The sequence below is a fragment of the Vanacampus margaritifer genome, chromosome 7, assembly GCF_051991255.1.
Source record: "Vanacampus margaritifer isolate UIUO_Vmar chromosome 7, RoL_Vmar_1.0, whole genome shotgun sequence".
Classification (NCBI taxonomy): Eukaryota; Metazoa; Chordata; class Actinopteri; order Syngnathiformes; family Syngnathidae; genus Vanacampus; species Vanacampus margaritifer.
The window spans coordinates 11,950,467-11,964,214 of record NC_135438.1 but is presented as its reverse complement, the minus strand read 5'-3'; the positions used below and the strand labels follow the sequence as shown (position 1 = coordinate 11,964,214).

The 13,748-nt window shown below is 40.7% G+C and overlaps 1 protein-coding gene across 2 annotated transcripts; it reads right to left on the bottom strand.

Moving 5' to 3' along the window:
* Nucleotides 1–131: 131 nt before the first annotated feature.
* On the bottom strand, nucleotides 132–12,822 carry ptpn9b (protein tyrosine phosphatase non-receptor type 9b). 2 transcript variants are annotated; one of them, XM_077571407.1, is made up of 13 exons: nucleotides 12,734–12,822; nucleotides 10,013–10,156; nucleotides 9,776–9,865; nucleotides 8,849–8,973; nucleotides 8,637–8,742; nucleotides 8,270–8,380; nucleotides 7,318–8,174; nucleotides 5,855–5,951; nucleotides 5,687–5,756; nucleotides 5,103–5,181; nucleotides 4,849–4,999; nucleotides 4,430–4,637; nucleotides 132–2,314 (listed from the first exon to the last, which is right to left on the bottom strand). In XM_077571407.1, the coding sequence occupies exons 1-13, from the start codon at nucleotides 12,764–12,766 to the stop codon at nucleotides 2,091–2,093; spliced, it is 2,295 nt and encodes a 764-aa protein (XP_077427533.1). In that variant the 5' UTR covers nucleotides 12,767–12,822; the 3' UTR covers nucleotides 132–2,090. The 2 variants fall into 2 exon arrangements, with proteins under 2 accessions (XP_077427533.1, XP_077427534.1); XM_077571408.1 differs by lacking the exon at nucleotides 12,734–12,822 and having other exon boundaries at nucleotides 9,105–9,865; nucleotides 10,013–10,080.
* Nucleotides 12,823–13,748: the final 926 nt, after the last annotated feature.

The following is a 13,748-nucleotide window of genomic DNA, read 5'->3' as shown; positions in this document are numbered from 1 at the left end:
TTTGTAGCAGTGTATTTTTTTTCCTACAGTATATAACCAGTAAGGCAAAAAAAATTTTTTTGGAGAAACTACTTTTTTTTAATGTGTTACCCGGTTAATAAATGATCAAATGAGTGTGTCCACTTTCCAGATAGTGATAGCATTGCTTTAATGGGCCAGCCAGGCGTACAGGGTGTAAAAAGGCCAACATTCAAACACAAGATATACACGGGAACAATAAAACAACGAGCATGACACATGATCTTGTTTTTATGCACTCCTCATACGACAACTTAAAAAACATGGGAGAATCCGGACACTTGCATACGCTTGCGCTTTCTAGCTCTAGCATGACGGTTGCCATTTAGACGTGCTCCTGAGACTCTGCGTATATCTGTGGATATGAGGCTGCATTGGGAGGTCCATGCCGACGATACATTAAAAGGTGAGCCTTGGCCTTTGGCATTGAGGGGCCCAAAATACACAAATATGAATGAAACAGCAGCCCCTTAAAACATTCAAGACTCGTGTGTTCATGCTAACAAAGCAATCAATCCATTTCCCAACACAAAGCAGGACCTCGTCTTTTTGTTCCATTGCTGCTTTTTTAAATATATTGTCAAGCAACCCTCTTCCTAAAAATACCCCCAAAAGCAATTGTACAATCAGCAACTATACGAGTCAGTTCTGAAAAATACTATGGTTAAGGTATTCTCCAACACACACCACTGTTTAACAACAAAAATATATAGATATAGTTCAACTCCCATCTGATTTGTTCAGCTTATCGCGTGATTCTGCTGTGGTGTCATACCAACATTCAATGATTTTGAACCTGTACTTTTTAATTTTTTTTTTTACAAAGACATAAATATAGCAGGATAAAATACAGTGAAAACACAAAATAAAAGATATAGGTTGTATGATAATTTAGATGCAAAATGCAGTAACGGATCTTAAAAGAAACCCAAAAAAATTGCCCCTGAGGTCAAATGATAAGAGGAACCAGAACTTTGTCCACTCATGACTTTCATATTACTCCTAAGTGGCAGCACTGAAGGCAAAAAAAAAAAAGTGTGTCGTGTCCAATGCAAGTGCACAAGCTTGGTTGTCATTATTACTAGATCTGCTGCACTGTGACGTGAAACAAAAAGGACAACCTGAAGGCACAATCATCTGAGGCAGAAAATGTCTCAAGAGTAAGGAGTAATACTGGAAAGGGTTACGGAAGAAGGTAAGATAAATAGTTTAAGGTGGACTTTCAAGGTCAAATTACTTTAAAATAGTCCAATCAAATAAGAGTAAAAATATCAGACTTGGCATGACATCACTTGGAATACAATTCTGATGTTATTTTTTTTTTTTTAATAGCCTGGCTTGCTACATAGATTTACCTGTCCAGCTTTAAAACCATTATATTAAAACAAGGCATTTTTGCACTTCTTCAAGAGGTTATTATGCACAACGATGTATAAATGTAGCTGTATGTTACAAGAATATACATGGTTTCACTCTATATTATTTTAGTAAGGAGTACATCCAAGCATTCCGGGTGACGACTTTGGCTTTGGAAAGTTAGTCTACATATGCATACCATATGAAACACGTGTAGAAAATGCACCATAAGAAGGGAAAAAAAAAAATCATGGGATAAAAAAATAAAATAAAATTCTGAAATGGCTCACACAATTATTTGTCACGTGTCTCACTCAAAAGCATCCCCTCTGAAAAAGGCGAGTTTGAGGGTGAAAAGGATATAAAGGTTTCGGTGGGTTCAAGTTTGCCATTCCTCATGTGCAAGTCAATAAAAAAAATGCTACATGGTTCTTGTCAAGAGGACAAGTGCAGGGCAGGCAGAGCTCCCCTGCCATTTGCTCCGAAATTGGCAGGACTCTCCACATGTTTTCTTAGAAAGCTCTTCAGGTCTCCCCGCGTGCCTGTTCACGCGAGGGACCAACTTGGATTGGAGCGTCATAACATCAAGAGCCGAGCCAAGACGTCCACTTTTCTCTCTTTTGTCATGGCAGTGTAGACGTCTCCCTCATCTTTCCACTCCCAAACGTTCCATGCTGACATGGGCTTCGGTCGACTTCCTGCTCCCCGTGCGTCTCTCACTCGCTGTCGGTCTCGATGTCCGAGTCGGACCACTGCACCGGGCTGAGCTTGCCGCGGCGCATGGCATATTCGATGACCGCCGTGTAGCAAAAGTAGTACTGGTCCCAGGTCTGGATGCTGAAAGCCCTCTGCGTTCGCATGCGCCGCACAGTTTGGTGGACGTCCACTGTGCCGATGTCTTCCAGCCGGAACAGGCAGATGTCCAGTGTGCAGAAGGTGCCTGAAGCCAGGAAGGGTGTAGGGAGAAAGAGCAAATCAATATTGTTAATGCAAAATGGAGCTGGATGCCAGTTGGCGAGACTCAGTGAGGAGAAAGGAGACATTCCATTAGCTGATCAATACGGCAACACAAAACACAAGAATGCTTCAAATATGTTAAAACATTAAACCCTATTATCTTTCTAAAGCAGTCCAATTTGATGTTTATTTATCTAAATATATTGCATTTCCATTATCTTCATTGGTCAATGTACGCAACTTAATGGGGATTCGTAACTATTATTGCTGTTATTTCTTTCTTAAATGAAATTAATTAAAATTGGACTGGTCACATGTCTATCATCAGGTTCTCTATGTTTGGTCAAATTTAAGAAGAGTACAGCACAGTTCAAATAGCAGTCCAACATGAACAAGTTTGCCTGGCTAGAATATACAAAAAAATATACTGTACTGTACTACTGTCTCTAAATAACATAACATCATACAGAGTGGCGGTCACCAACCATTTTGAAACGGAGACCTATTTCTTGGAAACCGATTAATGGAAAGGCCTACCAGTTTCATGTTCAAATTATCTTTATTATTATTATTTATGGGTGTCGGGCGATTTTTTTTTAATATCATAATTAATTGAATGATTTCAATAATTAACTCAAAATTAATTGCAAATTTTATATGTGTTCTAAATGTACAATAAAATGTAAATGTTTTCTTACTCTTGATACGTGAAAAAATTGTTAAACTAATAGAAATATGGCTGCATCTTTTAGTTATTGGTACAGTCATTTTATGGTAATTCATAAAATTTAGTTAAAATTAAAAAGATGTAATGTAAAAAAAACTATTTGTCTTGAGGTCATTTTCCTGCCACTAGATGGCATAATTGCATTTGTAAGACATTGGTGACAGCTCAGTGCATTTTTCCTTTATAGATTACATATTAAGCGCCATTTAATCTTTAACATGAAGTAATTTGTGAAATTCTGCACATTTCTTAAATTATCAAATACAACTTGATCCCAGCGTCCACAAATATATGCATTATTATTAAATTTATTACTGTAAAATTTTGTCATGGGCGTGTTTGCCGCATTGCGATTGGAATTTTCCCAGTAGAGGCTTTACAAGTAATAATAATAATATAACTCAAAATTCACACAATAATTTTGACACTAATAATTACTATTATTATTAATTAATGATATTCCTTCATGTGAAGATGCTGACAATGTTTACGATTTCCCACAATAATTAGGAGACCGATATATATATATATATATATATATATATATATATATATATATATATTTTTTTTTTTTTCTTCAAATAACCACTTCTAGGATCTTCCTAGAAAATCCTAATTCCTGAAGAGCTATTTTTAGTTAGCGTTGGTGACCCCTGATGCAGAGGCTTTGAGTACATTAGCTCATGAACAGAATCTGACTGTGCATTAATAGAAAATCCACTTTAACTCATTCACTGCCATTGACGGCTATAAACGTCAAAAAATTATTTGAACTATTTCTATTAGTTTCACTTTTTTCCCCCACTTTTGTTAACAAGAGTATGAAAACCTAGAAAAAACTGTATTGTTCATTTAGAATAGATATAAAAAAAATTGATTAATCTTGAGTTAACTAGAAGTTATGTGATTAATTACAATTAAAAAAATAATAATTGCCTGATGCCCCTAATAAAAAAAAGAAAAGGAAAGATTATTAAAAATTAGGGGCGTCAGACAATTACATTTTTTAATTGTAATTAATCACATGACTTCAATAGTTAACTCACGATTAATCACACATTTTATATCTGTTCTAAATGTACAATAAAAAAATTATAGGTTGTCACACTCAAAAAAATGTTAAAACCAATAGAAATAGTTCAAATGAATTTTTGAAGTCTATAGCAGTCAATGGCAGTGAATGAGTTAAGATAGCGTCAAAATAATTGTGCCCAATCATTGGTGATAGTAGAAGAAAGACTGTATTGCATGATTTATAATATAGCAATACAAAACACAATAATGCTTCAAATGTGTTAAAACCCTATTCTCATTATTATACCCACTAAAACTTGGCTTACATTTCACCATACATATCGTATTTGCATTTACCTGTCCGGCCGATGCCCGCACTGCAGTGTACCACCACAGGAGGGCCCCCTGGAGGCCCCTTCCAAATGGAGCCCAGATTCTGGACTGCGACCTCCCGCCTCTGAAGTACATGCTCGCGGAAGTCCAACATGGCCGACGCGCTCTTGGGCACCCCGAAGTCCGGCCAGCTGACGTAGAGGTAGTGGCAAACATCGCGTCTCTCCCCAGACTTGACAAAAAGAGTGCAACACCACTCATGGTAAACAGGTACATTTGGATACTTGAATAAACTCCAATACGAGAGATGTATGCCAAAAACTCTGAACACTATTAATATGAAAATGTGTTTATATCTGTGGTTGCAATTTGGCGTTGTACAAAGAGCAGTTGAAAAAAACAATGGTATAAAAAAAAATGTTGGAGGACTGCTCATAACTCACTTGAGTGTTAAAGAGCTCCAGATGTGAGAGTTTGAAGTCGTGGAAGACCTGGATGTGGGTGTTCCTGACCAGGAAACATCCGTGTTGCTCCGTTCTGCCTTCCTCTAGTGGCCAATACTGACCGCACTTCACGCGTCCTCGCTCCACCACTCTGATGCAGACAATATGTGCATTTATGAGCACTAGCTGTGAATGAAATGTCCTTAACGTCGTCATACACGCGCTTTTGGATCGGTCACTTCAAAAGAATTCACCTCGTTGTCATGACAATGATGAGGACCATCTGCTCCCACACCATGCGCCAAAAGTCCCCAAATGTTTTGGGCAAAGGACCTGAGGGACACAAATAGCATCAGATTTTGCTGAAATATGGAGAACCTGATGAAAAATAATCAGTAGAATTGTGCGCTTCATTTTTTAACCTAATTCCTGGTTACTTAATTCTGTCTGTTAGCGAGAGCCACTATATCGTGATAACTTACATTGATGTTTCTGCATTTGGCAATTTATTATTATATTATATTATTAGTATGGGATTTTTTTTAATGGGCTTTAGGTGAACTGATGAATATACACACGCACGCACACATACTAAAATATATATATATATATATATGTGTGTGTGTGTGTATATATATATATATATATACACACACACACACACACATATATATATATATATATTTAAAAAATTTAAAAAAAAAGAGAGAAAAAAAACTTTTTATTTATTTATTTATTTTTTATTTTTTTAGAAAGGAGAGCAATGATGATGTCAAATCGAATGAACAATACTGAGCTCTCCTTTAAAAAAAAAAAAAAAGAATTGTGCGCTTCTTACCCTGAGTAGCAATGTAAGCCTTTCTCCTCTTGTAGCCATCCATGAAGCTTGCATTGATGTAATCTGAAGTCTGCAAGAGACACAGCGGAAGAGCTTGGTGTGACAGGCGAGGCCTCCCCCGCACACACGCGAGACAAGTCAGTCAGCTTTAGATGGATTTATCATTACCTCGTCCTCATCGTCGCAGAGCTGGCAGAGTCGCACTCTGGATTGATCCAGACACAGAACGTCACTGTACCGGTTCTTGAGCTGATTGGATGGTTTCCTGGGAATAAACATACAAACTGAATGTCAAATATCAGTACATAGTGTTGCTCCGTCCGTCCATCCAGCCGCCCTCTTTTTCGCCTGTATTGTTGAGGGTCACAAGGAAGTTGGAACTTATCCCAGCTGACTTGGAGTGAGAGAAGCAGGGGATGCCCCGGAGTGATTAGTAGTCAATGAAAGGTTTGTCCAAAATGTCAAAGGCAAACAAGTCAAGCACAGCAGGCGGCTATGGCCGAGTTTAGAGAAGGTGAGGTTTGTCGGCATGTGTGAGGCTGACAAGTCTTCTATGGTGACCACATGGTACTGCTGAATAATTTAGAGTGGAATGTTTTAGGGATGGGTTTAAAAAAATTATAATCTATATTGAATCGATTTTCCTTTTCGAGCCTGATATTGATTCATAAAACCATTAATCAATTATGTTAATATCACTTTTCCCCCCATAAAGTCTTAAGAAAATAGGCCAAATTTTTGGTATCTTAATGTTTTCTTGAAATTTACTGTTTACATGAATTTAAAAGTATTTTCTTACATTTTTGAAAGACCTGATTTGTTGCACTTTAAGACAATTCAGAATCTTTTTTATTTATATTTACAATTATTGAATTAGAATTATGAAAATCATTTCATCCCATCCTTGCTGATGTCAATGCATGTGTAACACTTAAGTGATATATTATATCTTACTATCACAAGTGCTTCATGAAGCTTTATTTTCCCATCACTAATTATAACACGTGTTGCTTTTATTAATAAACAATATAATTTTACTAGTTACTGTCTGCGCAAAATTCAATTAGGAATTTAATGTTTGTGGAGTTTTTTTTCAAGTTTTCACAGAAGAATTGATGTTCCAAAATGAATAAATATCGGATTGAATTGAAGTGAATCGGGAAAAAAATAAAATAATCAAAATCAAATTGAACTGAACTATTCTGAATCGAAATCGAATCGATACCCAGCCCTAGAATGTTTACAAGTCACCAAAAAACTAAATATTTTCCATTACTGTGCTCCCCCACAACATCACGGTCCATTGTTTCCACACCTGCTTATCCAAATTATTAAACCTAGGTTTACTGGAAGCAATGTAGCATAATTAACCAGCAAGAATAAAAGGCAGAGAAGGTCCCCATAGCCACAAGCGCCAGTAATAGTCCTTGAGCAGAAGTTCACACTGCAGGGCTTGATTCTAAGCTATCATGTATAAGTTAATAGTTTTTGGGCGAGCATTGACTACTCGCAGAGCTTTGCTATTTGCTGCAGGGCTCGAGCCCTAGCGTTAATCTCAAAAACAAAGTCGTAGTCATCCCATTTGACCAGAGGTTATGTGTCAAAATAAGCACCATCTGACAGTATCTTACTTGGAGTAGTCAAAGGTGCCTGCTGGTGGCTCCTTGCGGATCTCCTCATATTCCTGATAGATCCCTTTCTTCTTTTTCCTCTTCACATGATCCACCAGCTCGTGCATCGCCATACCTCCCTGTTCCGGCATGTGAACGGACTCCTCCATGCAGCAGTCCTCGTCATCGGGATCCCATGACGAGGACAAGGCCGATGTCTGGGAGGCTGGCTGCTGGTGGGGCGGTCGAGGCAAAGATTTCTGGGGCAACGGTGGCACGCCCTCCTCTTCCTCATCCACCTCTTTAATATGTTCACTCAGAGGTCCGTTATCCGAGTCCGTTGTTCTGCCGTCGTCCACTGCGTCTCCGTCGCCTTTGTGAGAGAGGGGCGTGTCAGGGGGCGTGTCCGACTGCGGGGGAGCTTGTCGTCCACGGCCATTCATGTTCGAATTGGGGTTCAAGCCACTGCCAGCTGACCCGTTCCAGTGTTGGTGGCTCCCCTGTAACCTGTTTGCAGCGGAATGCGGGCTCAGCTGAGGACGGCCAAGAGTCCTGCCCTCATCCACACCACAGTGGTTGTGTGGGTTCGCATTGCTGTCGTCATAGAAGTTAGAGTTAGCCGCGGCTAGCTCGGAGCCCAGCTGGGTACTTAAATGGTCGTCGGTCATCGTAGCGCCAACGCTCGGGTCCCCGCACTCCAGGCTGTAAGAGCGCAGCAGGCTTCCCACACAGTCGTGTGTGTCACCCTCCACCGTGTTTGCGTTGACGCAGGACTGGATCCAGGCCACATGGCTATACTGGGATGTCCCGCCGAGATGCTCAGGGAGGGAGGAGACTGGGATGTGACTGGCCAGCTCGTGAGCCTTCACTGTACACACCTGGAAGATGGAAAAGATCGGATATACATGGATTCATTTCATAGCAAAAGATTGTGAGCTATACAAAAAGTAAACTGTGGTAAAAATAGACATACCCGTTCCCTCAGCTTCTCCCGCACAAAGAGGCGTAGAACCGCAAAAGGAGCTCGAAACCACAGAGGTGAGGAAACGATGAAGACGCATTTTAAACGAGCAGGGAACGCCCCCTAGGGGAAGCAACCAGCAGGTAGCTAATCAGTGAGCGTTATTCAAATAAAGCGAGTGATTCCCAACCTTACTAAGCAGAGGCACATATTTGACATTTTACAGCACATCCGCAGCCTGCCCCTAAATGGTGGCATGTTGCCAACGAGATCTTCATTTTAAGACCTCTGATGGCAGACTAACGTGCAACCGCAAAGTGGCTGGGAATCACTGATCTACACACTGCAAAGCCAAATTCATTTTCATTCATTCATCTACCTTGAGCAAATTGAGGATCTTGACACAGAGATCATAGTCAAAATTCCCATAACCGGAGTTGGTCATGTCATAGATAAATAAAAGTCCGTCTCGCTGGGTTTGAATACTGAGCAGAAAGAAAAGACCATTTAGAAATGCACAAGTACAAGACAGTACATTGACTGTAAATAAAAATGGGGAGTTAAAGGGTACAGTGGTTGCGGGTGCGTCACCTGTCTATGGCTTTATCCAGCTGATAAATGATGGCCTGCAGCACTGCTTTGTGAGTGGTCACGTCTGGCCGATGAAGGCGAGCTGTGAAGAGCGCGAGTGCAGCACCGTTTGCGTCACGTCCAGGCTGGAGGGAACGTGACATGTAAATCAGAGTGAAAAGACAAGGATGCATACAAAGAAATAGTGTCCTATAACAAGGGTAAGTTTACAAATCTCTGTACAGTTTAGATATTAAGCTACTTCTCCACCACTCACCAGGACGGCCCTGGCGCCGTCGCGGCCTGGGGGGCCGTGGTTGCCCAGCCTGGCCGAGGTCGACGGCTCACCTCTTTGGTGGAGGTTCTCATAAATGCCAGATCCACCACACTAGCATCTACTGAAATTTCAATAGAATATGTTTCTCCCACTGGTCACTGAATCAATGGAGGCTGTGGATCTCACTCGGCTTCATCTATCCTTCCTTCCTTCCTTTAGTTTTTCCTTTGGTCTATTGAGATCTCCCTAATCTGTTGGAATTTAGAGGTTTCTGGGGTTGGTGAAAGATTCTGGTTTTGTAACCCTGTGGGTGATAGGCGGTGTCTGGTTGATGCTGGATTTCCCTTTGTTTCATCTTTCTTTCCTTTGACCCTTCCTCTGGTCTCCTAACAACCTCACGACTCTGGCGGGACTCTGAACTATGCAGTTATGGTGAAGGGTATGGGATTTTTAATAGGTTTCAGGTGATTTAAAGAGCACTCGCATGCATGCACGTATGCACACACACATGCAAAAAAAAAAATAGAAATGATGATATGTTGAATCGGTAAGACTACCGAATGAACAATACTGAGCTCTTAAAAAAATTAAAATAAATACTGTTCTATAACGATGGCAAGTTTACAAATCTCTGTGCAGTTTAGATATTAAGCTACTTCTTCACAACTCACCAGGACAGTGAATTTGCCACTGAGCAGCTCAGAACGGAGTGGCTCCTCGTCAGGGTTTATGTTGATGATCCCCTCTTTGATTCTTGTGTTCTGATACATTATGTTTGTGGCGGGAGGGAAGCATAAAGTTAATAGTTTAGAGTACAGTAGTAAATATTTGAGAGTCCCTGTGGTATCTCACAGCTGACAGCTGAATAAGGCATTTCATTGGTGTCCCAACTCTGGGCCCAGCTGTACCTTGTATGCTTGGAGGAGGTCGACGGCTCGTTTGACGTCAAACTTGCGGGCCATAAGAAACTTAACAGCTGTGGGTTGCGAGACGAGCCCAGCGCAAGGAGGCTGCTCCCTGCGACGCACCTTACTCAAGAACTCCTCCACAGCCTGCAACATGACATATTTAAAGGAATTGAAACAGAACAGAATAAGCAGAGGCTAGTTCAAACAGAGGGAAGACACATGGGGTCATAGTAGGTCTAACAGGCCCTTCACCTTTTTTCTCAGTAAAGCAGCAGCCTTCATACATTTTCATGCAAGAAATGTCAGATGCAAATGATGGCAGCCAGGGTGTGCCCACCGGAAGATGACCAGCAGTGGCGGCCGTGGCTCAGTGCGTAGAGACAATCGTTCAGTGACCAGAAGGTCTGCTGTTCGATCCCCGCTCTCCCCAAGTTATGTGTCGTGTCCTTGGGCAAGGCACTTCACACACATTGCCTCCAGTGCTACTCACACTGGTGTATGGAAGGTGCGAATGTTTGATGGTGGTCGGAGGGGCCGTAGGCGCACACTGGCAGCCACGCTTCCGTCAGCCTGTCCCAAAGCAGCTGTGGCTACTTAAGTAGCTTACTGCCACCACAGTGTGAATGTGTGAGTGCACGAATAATGTATCCATTCCATTGTAAAGCATCTTTGAGTGTCTAGAAAAGCGCTATAGAAATCTGATGCATTATTATTAAGCAACTTTAACAATCTGCTTGTTCATCAGCCAACTGAGCCGCAGTTGTCCTGTCCTCTACTTTATAACTACCACAAGGAGGGCAATGACTTAAAAAAATACCAGGTTTTATTTTCAGAAAAGCAAAGACACAAATGGATCTCATTGCACGTAAAAGATTTGTTTACACACGCAGACAACTATCCACATTCAGCAACAAAAGCCATCAATCAATATTGTGCTATTTCATACCTCAACAATCAATGCAGGTAATTATCATTACCTAGGACAAAGCGCAAGACATAACCAACTGGTTCAGCTAAAAAGAATAAAACAATACTGTATATAGTAATGACACATCAGCACAGTTATTAAAGTGCCTTTCACGCAGGTGGCACGGGATCACTTCCCAGCCAGTTGTCACACACTCAATCACTGCTGGTTCCAAGCCTGGTTAAATAGAGTGTTGCATGAAGAAGGGCATCAGACATAAAAACTGTGCCAAACAAATCACGTGCACTGTAGTTTGGTACTCATCTAAAATTGGTCTAAACAGTTTATGATCAATAGATCATGGTAAGATTTCCTCAATTGTTATATATTTTCCTAGTGTTCTTATCCACAAAATGATTTCACATTTGACTTTGCTAACCTGGCTTGCTTTATTATCTACAAAAAAGTGCTGGACATCTACTACCTATCAGTGATGTAAGCGGCATCGTGTGTGCAGTTGCGTGCTGTGGGGTCAGCGTCGAGAAAACGGATGCTTCTCAACTGGACAAACTGTGATGGAAGGCAGGATTTATCGGGGACTCATGGCATCCACTGCAGAGAGGGGGATGTCGAACAAACTACTGTCCATCATGGACAATCCACAGCCTCCATTGCACAGCGCCATTTCAGGGTAGAGGAGCAGCTTCAGTGACAGGCTGAGGAAATCTTTCATATCCTGTGCCAAGCGGCTTTTTAATTCCACCCCTATAGGGAAACACTAATATCACATTCCATCAACTCTGTACTGTACAACATTTGCACACGTTACATGTACATTATTCTGGACCTTCAGACTGCACCAGAATGACTTTTATTTGATTTCAGAACTTAAACAAAATATATAGACATGTAATATATTTTTAAGTCAAAAAGATCTTTAGATACTATGTTGACTTTTCTTCACATTTTTAATATTAGTAATTCAACATGCCTGCTTTGCCTTGTTTTGTTTTTATTTTTGAGACAACCGTAAGTCACTTTCCCTTGTGGCTTAATAAAGTATCATTTAGCCATCTTGTTTGATGAGGAGCAAACATTGCTTGGTAAAAATGTCGTGCCAAGCTGTTGATGACAGGCCTGCTGAACTTGTAATGACAGCAATATGGATGCTGAGAATGGGGAGAGTCACTTCTGAGAATTGTCGTAGGTAAATTATGACACTATATGACAGCTAGCTCTTAGCGAAAAACTTGTCGTGAAAAACTTGTCACGAAAAACCTGTAGCATTTTTCTGTACAATAACATGCTAAAACAAACACCGCAATGCGAGGAGCCACCAAATTATATTTTAAGAAAGACCACTGTGAAAGAATTCCCTTGCTGGTTAACAGAAGCTGTTAGCATTTCTTAGGGGGCTAAGTTGCATGTGGTAGCTGGATGCTAACCATAGCTGTTCGAAACAATATTTTTATTATTATTAAATACATATCTTCATTCAACGTGAACGCAACTTGTAATACTGTGGGAAATGTGCCGTCTATGATGTGACTAGCAAAAAAGAATCAGCGGTAAGCGTCCGCGGTTTGAATTAGCAAACGTTGCTATGCTAGCTCATGCTAACCGCTGTCAGGCACACCGGAGTTTGTCGCCCTGAAGGAGGGTGCGATCGGGCCACGGAAGCGGAGTATTCCCCGGAACAGTCAGCGGCAAATAATGTTACACCAACTCGTCAGCTGTTGTTTTAATTTACTGTATCGGGTTGTACGGCGCACACTGAATAAAAACAAGCGAAAACTCCGTCTAAAGAGGCTTACCAGGTGCTCCTGAGCTGTCAGGGCTTCCGCCATCTTGAAGCCTCAGCAACGTCGCAACGGGCAGAGGGCGGGGCGGCGGGGGGCACGCCCACTGTCCTGCCTGCTCACGCCCTTCCCTCGTCGCAATCAAACCCCGCCCATACCCGCGTGCTCTAACAAGTTCTTTCAAACGCAGGGGCGTGGATCGTAACTAGTCATTTAGGGGGCCCAAGGGAAATTATTCAATGGGTCCTTAACATCTACCTTTAAAGTTGCTGTAAAGTTAAAGTACAATATCTTGTGAATTTGACAGACTATAAAGAATGGTGTTGTTAGAAAGCCTGCCAAATTTGAGTGGTAAAACAACAACAACACACCACTGTGTAAGGAATTCCTAAAGTGCCACAGGGATTCCCTGCAGCCTTGTCAGGGAAAAATACCCTCAGAGGAATTCCTACACCCTGGTTCTTGTAATGTTTGCTGGTGATATGTATACAACATTCCAATACACTCAACTTGCAAATGTCACATGACCAAACTCACAATAATGATAATTCATTACTACTAGTTTATCAGTCAAAATTTTACATTTATTGGAATCTCGACATATCATTGAATCAATATTTCATCATAATTCAATTTTAATTCCTTTCTATTTTCATGTCTCTGAGGACCGTGACTAACTTGAGCCGACATTAAAGATTAAATTAAACTCATATTTGCTGACATCACAGCCGCCAGTCATCAGGAAAGACAATAAAATAACAGAATACACAAAGCTAAATTTAGTAATTATTTTCCAAGTCTCCTAGTTTTTTTATACACCTTAAATTGTATATTAATTTACTGTCCATTATTAGAAATAACAAATCTGAGCGTACAATGTTGTATTTGAGTGAAGCTTTTCATGTGACCCCAGACAGACTTGAAAGTTTGTTTGAATGTTGACTTGACTGCATGGTTTTGGTTTGTTAATGATTGTAGTTGTTTGTAATTGTTGTAGACATTGTAATTCAAAATTTTGATTGCTTGTACT